General features: G+C 37.0%; 1 protein-coding gene across 1 annotated transcript in view; it reads left to right on the plus strand.

The window, feature by feature from the left end:
• RASA2 (RAS p21 protein activator 2) overlaps positions 1-8,476 on the plus strand; it is a 196,257-nt gene that overhangs the window by 77,904 nt on the left and 109,877 nt on the right. The window contains exon 5 of the mRNA XM_007947529.2: positions 3,830-3,906. Within this exon, the coding sequence (XP_007945720.1) occupies positions 3,830-3,906 (77 nt within the window). The remainder of the gene's footprint in view (positions 1-3,829; positions 3,907-8,476) is intronic.

Consider the following 8,476-nt stretch of genomic DNA (forward strand, 5'->3'; position numbering starts at 1 on the left):
TTTCCATTAATTTTGGTTTTCTTCTTTCTTCTTTGCTCTTGACGAGGAGAGACCCATTGTTGCATCTAGATGGCAGCTTGCTGGCTTTTAAGATCCCAGTCGCTACTCACCAAAGTAGGAGGTGGAACAATGTTTTGTATAGTATGTTATGCCAGTTGAGCTTGAGGTCCCCTGCGACTATGGTCCCAAGCCTGCAGGATCAACTACTCGGTCGCTCTGGGTAGCTGGCTGTGACCAAGCAGTGACCACAACCTTGCCCCTTGTCAGCTGTACTATATACCTGGGGATTCTGATCATTCACATAAACTTATAGGACCATTAAGACAATAAATTTTAATCTTTTTCAATTACCTTCAGTATCTCTATCTCCTATAAATCTGCTTTTTTATTTTTTCTTTTTGAAGTTTGTTGAGCTCTTCTGGCATGCTTAGTAATTTTTGAATGAAAGTTAGATATTGTATATGAAATAATTTGGAGATAATTAGAGACTCAGGATGAAATTCTTTATTTCTTCAGGGAAGCTCTATTTTTGCTTCTGGCAGGCAGTTAGGCTAGTGACAGATCACCTTAATCTGATCAAGGATCTGGCTTTTTTCAAGTTCATCCTTATTCCTCAGTGCCCAAGGTATTTGACTACTAACCAGAAGTCTGGCGGTTCAAACCCACTAGTTATTCCTTGGAAGGAAGACTGGGCAGTCGACTTCCGTAGAGGTCCAAACCACAAAAACCAAACTACTGCTGTTGAGTCAGATCCAACTCACAGTGATCCCTCCTGGGGTTTCCGAGGGGGTATCACTACAGAAGTAGATTGCCCAACCTTCCTTCTGAGGAGTGGCTGATAGGTTTGTACCGCCAGTCTTCTGGTTAGCAGTCAGATGCCTTAGGCACTACGCCACAAGAGCTCTCTCTGTAGAGATACCACCTCAGAAACCGAAGGAGGGGTCGCTATGAGTCGGAACCGACTTGATGGCAGTGAATTTGTTTTGGTGTTTTAGTTCTTCAGGGATTCCATCTAAAAGCCTGAGTTCTTACCAGAGCCCGCCCTCTATCTGGTGGACCTGAACTCCAACTTTTGTCTATCCAGCACCATGAGACTCTGAAAAGTTTTGGTTAAGCTGTTCAGCCTCTCTTGCCACTGCTTAGGCTATAGAATCCTTTTTAACAAGCTTTTCAGGATGTTCCATGAGCAACTTGTTTACATCTCATTAGCCATATGACTATTCTAACCACCACCCCTGACTTCAAATGAGATTAAGATCTTTAATGTTTTGCTGGATTCTTAATTGCTCACTCCAAAAAATAGTTTTACTGTAGTTTAAATCTATAAAATGATGACATAAAATTAAACTATTATGTAAAACATAGGAATAAATATTTTTTCTAAAATAGGTATAGATTTTGGTTTCTAGTGCTGTGGCAGCTTCACACAGTTTAGAACTTGTTCACTTTTCTTTACTATGAAGCAATATGCATTAGTTAGTAGAAACTTCAAATACCTAGATGAGCAAGAAAGAAAAAAAATCTTCTGAAATTCCATCACCCATGAATAATGTCTATCAATGTTTTGGCAAATGGCCTTCTAGTTATTTTTTTTCTATGCTTACATGTATTACGTGTTTATGTATTAGTGTATTTTTAAAAAAATAAATTAGCATTATATTATACAGCCTATTTTGTAACATTTCTTTTAGTAAGTATCATGTACATATTTCCATGTTAAAGTATACAATGAGGTAGTGATTTATAGTTTAGAAATTATAATTTCCTTAATTTAATTCATAATGCCTTTTAATTTTAGTGTTCCACCCTTATAGTATGTGTCTTGTGTTTTACCAGTTCTGTCCCTATGCTTTACTTGACCAAGTTAATACACAATTATATTTGTTGTTGACTAATACCAAAGGAATGTTTTGTTTAACAGTCAGTGGGAGTAGTGAACATACTAGGTAGGCGTTGACTCAGTGATAATGATTCTTGGCAGAATCTCATTAATATTTTTTCTCCTAGCCCTGGTTTGATGTTTTTTAACTCTGAATGAAATTATTGTACCTTTTTTCTATTTTTTTTTTTTTTATCTTTTATCATTTAGAAAGAGTAGATCCTAGGTTTTTCCTGAGAGACAATTGGGAATATCTTTATAGCATTACAGTTTCTATGCTAAAATGAATACTTGTTAAAATAGTAAAACTGCCTTGAGATATGGACTTTGAAGCAGTTGGCCAGATTCCCTCACGAGCCAGGTGACACACACGTGCTGTCTTGGTAGCACATATGCTTCAAAATTCTAGTTGAGTAATAGTATAAATTACTATGTATAATAGGCCTTCAAGGTCACTCTTGAAAGTAGGGTGATGAATATTAAATACAGGAATAACGAAAGACCTATTTTATAAATGACAGTTTTATCAGAATCTGTGCCTAGATTTTTAGTGGAAGATTTTTTTTCTTAATTTCAGCTCCACATCACTACTAATTTTACTATCCTTATGCCTTTGTTACTTTGGAGCCTAGCTTTCTCATCTAGATTTTTGTGTCAGGAGACATCAGTGTTTGTTGTTCATCACTTCCTATTCATCTGCTCCCAAGCCGTGTAGCTAATGGACATCAGATCCATTGTAGTATCACAAATCTCCATAGAGTGATTTAGGTTAGGTTTCTGTGAAAAAATGTCTGAGAAGGGATGTTTCAAAGAGGAGCAGTGACTAGATAATGAACTTTCCTACCTCTCTCTGATGAAATCACTCATGTCATCAGCCCCTAGATATCACACCCCTGGAATCTCCACTTGACTCTGTGGGAATTTGTCTTGTCAGCTGGGTGGAGGTAATCCAGCACTGGTTCTTAACCAGTTTAGAATTGCTCTGGTAGCATAGTGGCTAAGGCACTTGACTGCTAACCAGAAAGCTGGCGGTTCAAACCCACCAGCTACTCCTCGGAAGGAAGGTTGGGCAATCCTACTTCCGTAGTGATACTGCCTCGGAAACCCAAGGAGGGGTCGCTATGAGTTGGGGCCGACTCGATGGCAAACAACAACAACAACAACAAGTGACAGGGTAGAAATATCAGGCTTTGGATTATATTCTTCCTAAGCCTTTGTTTCTTGGGAAGTTGATAGTTAGAATTCCTTTAAAAAGATACTACTGAATTTTTTAAAAAAATTTATCTATTAATGGCATTCAAGAAAATACTACTTTATTTTTAATATCTTACTTTTCATTAATGCTCTTGGACATATTTTGTTATCTCTTACTTATTTTTTCCCCAACTAAACTGGTTCTTGTAAGCAGTAATGTGTCTTATACACCTATAGATCCCTATCCACTGTATAGCGCCTCCTTAAACATAATAAATCTTTATTGTTTTGTAAAATTAAGTATTGATAAGTTTAATTTTAATGGATTTTAACTTAGTTTTGTTGTTTCTTATTGTGTGCTTTATCTTCTAATAATTCTGGCTCTGTTACTTTTGCTGGTTTATCTTTTTTTGGGACAAGCATTCTACATGTTATAATTTGATTTATTTAAAATTTTACTAACAGATAAGAGTTATCTTTCTTTTCTAATCCATGATAATTGAGACATAAATATTTATTGAACTGGGCATGAAATTCTAATATTTAATACTATGTTTTATAAAAGTATTTGCTTATTTTTTATCATTTTGGTCTACATTGTTGGTTATTAGTCGTTTAACAAATATTTAATGTGGGCAAAGCCATGTACCTAGGGGTTAGTTGATAACTAAATATTACATCTACCATTTGAAAAAAAAAATAATGTTTTGTCAATAAAATAGACCACTCAATTTGTAATTTTTTTTGTTATTATAGGGTAAAGTTCACCTTGAATTAAAACTGAATGAACTCATAACAGACAATGGAACCGTGTGTCAGCAGCTTGTTGTACAGTAAGCATATTTCTTTTACCAAAATGAACTAGAAAAATCCTCCATTTTGTATTATTTGAATCTTAGAGCAACTCCTTATGTTAAATATTCCAGAAACCCATTTTTCTGTCCCCCCCCCTCCCCCCCCAGAAATCTCGGCTTTGCCATTCCTTTCCTAAATTGAATTCCAGTTTGTTTTTCTCGCATCTAGTCTACTTGGGTTATTGTGAGTCACTAATTCATTCAACCAGTATTTCTTGAATGTGGGTTAAATGATAGCTAAAGAAAATTGAGATGAGATAGGATCACAGATAAAGGTGCCTAATTTCCTGGCAGGGGAGAATTAGGAAGGGCTTTGGTACTCTAGAAACTCTACCACAAAGCAGAGCTTTATGGGCCTGGGGCTAGAACTATATGCCCATCTTGGGATTACCAGTATTTATTTCCACCTGCCTTGAATTCTTCTACCCTCTGATCATTTTTTATCACCCAGACTCTAATCCTCTAACTGTTCTGAAAATCTCCTGTTCTAACCTAATCCGCCATCTCTTCCTTCCCATTCAGACCCTTCCTCTGTGTTAAGAAAACTACCAGATAGCCTACAATGTGGAGTAAAACTCAAAATCATTAAAAAAAGGACCAGGTTTCCTGGTCTGTTAGAGCTGGATGAAACCATTGAAATTGTGGCCCCTAACTGCCCTTTAGATCTGGAATTGAACTCACTCCTGTGGCTTCCAGCTAAACAGAAGACAGGCATATGAGCTGAACATCTGTGTTAGGTAGATAAATTCCTTGGAGAGGTCAATCATGGGAGAATAAAAGGGCTGTGTACGCACAGGGAGACATCTCAGGAGGTAGGAGTGTATGGGAAGGAAGCACACAGGGAAGAGGTAACTATGGGGAGGAAGAGGGAAGCTGTTCGATTGTGGGAAATTGTAGTCATGTCATGAGACAAAGTGTATGTGAGCTGCTGGATGGAAAGTGAATTTGCTCTGTAAACTTTCACCCAAGTCACAATAAAAACTTAAAAAGAAAACTACCAGATATCCTCACTTCTGAATGTTCTTTCTTTTCCTTGACTGGTATTTGGATACCTCCTGTGGTTCAATTTCCTCTACAGTCTTCTCAAGCAGGAGCTATGTTTTTTTTCTATCATACCAACTTACGTTAGGGCAAGGAAGTAGGGTAGATGGTCTCCATGCTCTATTGCTGCTCCAGACAATAATGCATTCTTCTAATTGTGAAAATCCAGCTCCTTTGAGGCAATATATTACTGTGCTACCCAACTTCCTCCTCTTCCTTCATTCATTGAAAATAACTGACTTTTTTTTCTCCACCCTAACTCCCATCTTCATTGTTAGTGATACTTACTTACTTCTACATGGATGGATGACTCAGTCAACACTGGTCTTTCAGTTCTTGGCTACGTCATCTTTTTCTCTATTCTGCCTACATTTCATGTGTGAGATCTTGACATAAAAGAAACTGTACCACTTTAAAAATCATGACTTCATATATTCTACATTCTGGGTACTTTTCTTTGTCCTTCCAGCTCAATTACTCAAATACTCTTACTGTAGCCTTTTTTTTTTTTTTTTAAATTAACTTTTTATTGTGATTTGGGTGAAAGTTTACAGAGTATATTGGTTTTTCCATTCAACGGTTCATACACATTTTGTCTTGTGACATTGTTTACAATTCACACAATGTAATAGCACTCTTCCCACTTCCTCTCTGTGGTTACCATTTCCCTTTGTCCTTCTTTTCCTGTCCATTCTTGCCTTCTGAGTTTCACCCCTGGGCAAATACTGTTCTTTTGATTGCTTTTGTTTCATTGTTCTAAGAAGTGTATACCTTCTTGGTGTTATTACTCACCTCATAGGCCTGTCTATTGTTTGGCCGAAAGTTGAACCATAAAAGTCATTTCAGTTCCTGGTCTGAAGGGTGACTAAGGGCTGTAGTCTTAGGGGTTCTCACCAGTCTCTATTAGACCATTAAGCCTGGTCTTTTATTATTATTATTATTATTATTATTATTATTATTATTATTATTATTTTGAGATATGTTCCACATTTTTCTCCCACTCCATCCAGAATATCCTTTTGTGATCCATCTCTAGGTGATTGGTAGTGGTAGCCAGGCACCATGTAGTTTTGGTCTCAAGGCTGTGGAGACTGAGATTCATGTGGTTCACTAGTTCTTTGGACTAATTACTTCCATGTATCTTAGATTTTCTTCATTATTCTTTGCGCCAGTCAAGGAGACACCAATAGTTACACCTTAGATGGCCACTCACGAGGTTTTAAGACCTCAGTCAGTTGCTACTCACCAAAGTAGTATGTAGAACAACGTCTTTGTTGTTGTTGTTGTTGTTATGTGCCGTCGAGTCAAACCTGACTCATAGCGACCCCTCCTTGGGTTTCCGAGGCAGTATCACTACGGAAGTAGGATTGCCCAACCTTCCTTCCGAGGAGTGGCTGGTGGGTTTGAGCCACCAGCCGTCTGGTTAGCAGGCAAGTGTCTTAGCCACTATGCTACCAGAGCTCCAATGTCTTTGTAGACTAGCCAATTGACCTTGATGTCCCCTGAGACTATAGTCCTGAGCTTGTAGGCCTAGCAACAGTTAACATGTTCCATTTTTGTCAGCTGTCCCAATAATGTCCTTTATCCAGTGCAAGATCACATATTGCATTTAGTTGTCATGTCTCTTTAATGTCCTTTAATCTGGAGTAGTTTTTAGTTTTTCTTTGTATTTTATGGTATTGACTTTTTTGAATAATGTAGACTAGTTATTTTTTTCAAATATTCCTCAATCTGGGTTTACTTACTAAAAACAGTTCAGTATCTCTTTGCAGCTTATATTGTTTTGATCCCCTTAGACTGAGAGCACATGGTGAAAGTTACCTCTCCCGTACTGCTTCCCCTGTGTAATTCTGATACTCATTTGAAATATAATTGATTGGACTGATTTATTTTATTTGGATTAAGTTTTAGGTTGTTTTTCCCCATCCTTGTTGGTTTAATTTTATTTTTTGAATATGTGAAGATTTCAAAAGTCAAAAGTATTTTAAAATTATTGCTCAGAGTTATGGGTCAGCTCCTTTCCCCTTCTAGTCTGATTTCTGTCCCTATAGTTGCTCCTTTTCCAAGATATATAAACCAAATCATACAGTATATAGCTTTCCTTTTTTTCACTTAGCATAATGCTTTTGAGATTCATCCACGTTGTTCCATTTATCATTTCTTTTTAAGAAAATATGTTACTTCAAGTATTTTTTATCTTAACTTGTTACAGATGCTGTTATCCCCATTTAACATAGAACTGATACACAGATTGGTTAAATAAGCCCTCATTCACACCAGGAGTGGTAGAGCCTGGATTTGAACTCAGGCAGTTTGATTCTCTTTTAATTTTTTTATTTTACAATAATCATAGATTCACAGGAAGTTGCAAAGATAGTAGAGAAAGGTCTTGTATATCCTTCACCCAGTTTCCCACAATTGTTATATCTTAATAACACAGTATCAAAACTGGTAAATTGACCTTGGAACAATGTATGTGTTTCTCTATCATTTTATCAAGTATAGATTTGTATAACCACCACACAATCAAGACACAGAATTATTACACCACCACAAAGATTCTCCTGGTGCTGCCCTTTATAGTTGTACCCCCTTCCCTTTGCCCCACCATTCCTATCCCTTGGTAACCACTAATCTATCTCTATATCTTTAATTTTGTAATTTCAAGAATGCCATGTAAATGGAATCATTTTTTGAGATCAAATCACTTTTTGAGATCAACTATTTTTTTTTCCCTCAGATTCATCCAAGTTGTTGCAAGTAGTTTCTTGTTCAGTGTATAGTTGTATCTCTATTTTAATCTACTCTGGCAATTTCTGTCTTGTAATTGGTGAATTTATGCTATTTACTTTTTTAGTATTTATGCAGCTAAAGCAAGCACTATACTATTACTTTTAATGTAATTACTGATACATTAAGCTTGTCTGCCATTTAATTTTTTTGTGTAGTGTTTGTTCTATTTTGTTTTTCTCTTTCTTGTTTCCACACTTCCTATGGGTTACTTGAACATTTTTTAGTATTCCAATTTGATTTATCTATAGTATTTTATTTTTTACAAAGTATTTCTTTTTTTAGTGGTTATGCTTATATAACTTATTATAGTCTATTAGTGTTGACATTTCACCACTTAGAATATAGCGTAGAAACCTTACCTCCTTGCAAAAACAGCAAGGAGGCTACATGTTCTGACCTCTTCTAACCCTACAAGAGGAAGACAGGATTACCAGCAGTAACCCAAGGCCTATTACTGCCAGGCCAGACATGCTTCTTCCCTCCAGCCCTTTCACCAACCGTTCCTCCCAAAGCACCCACCACCTCTCTCCTCAGTTCGATAATTCGCTGCAGTGGCCACACAGAACTCACAGATTACGGGGTTTATTAGGGAAGCAGCACAGGCTACAATTCAAGTTCAGGAAAAATGCTCAGTCTCTCTCTCAGCCCACCATCCCTCAGCCAAGTCTTTCACAGTCTCTCCCCCAGCAGTGCATGTCCCTCGGTGTCTCGCTCA

Source organism: Orycteropus afer, unplaced genomic scaffold (assembly GCF_000298275.1).
Source record: "Orycteropus afer afer isolate SDZICR_OR568_19922 unplaced genomic scaffold, OryAfe1.0 scaffold00188, whole genome shotgun sequence".
NCBI classification, from domain to species: Eukaryota; Metazoa; Chordata; class Mammalia; order Tubulidentata; family Orycteropodidae; genus Orycteropus; species Orycteropus afer.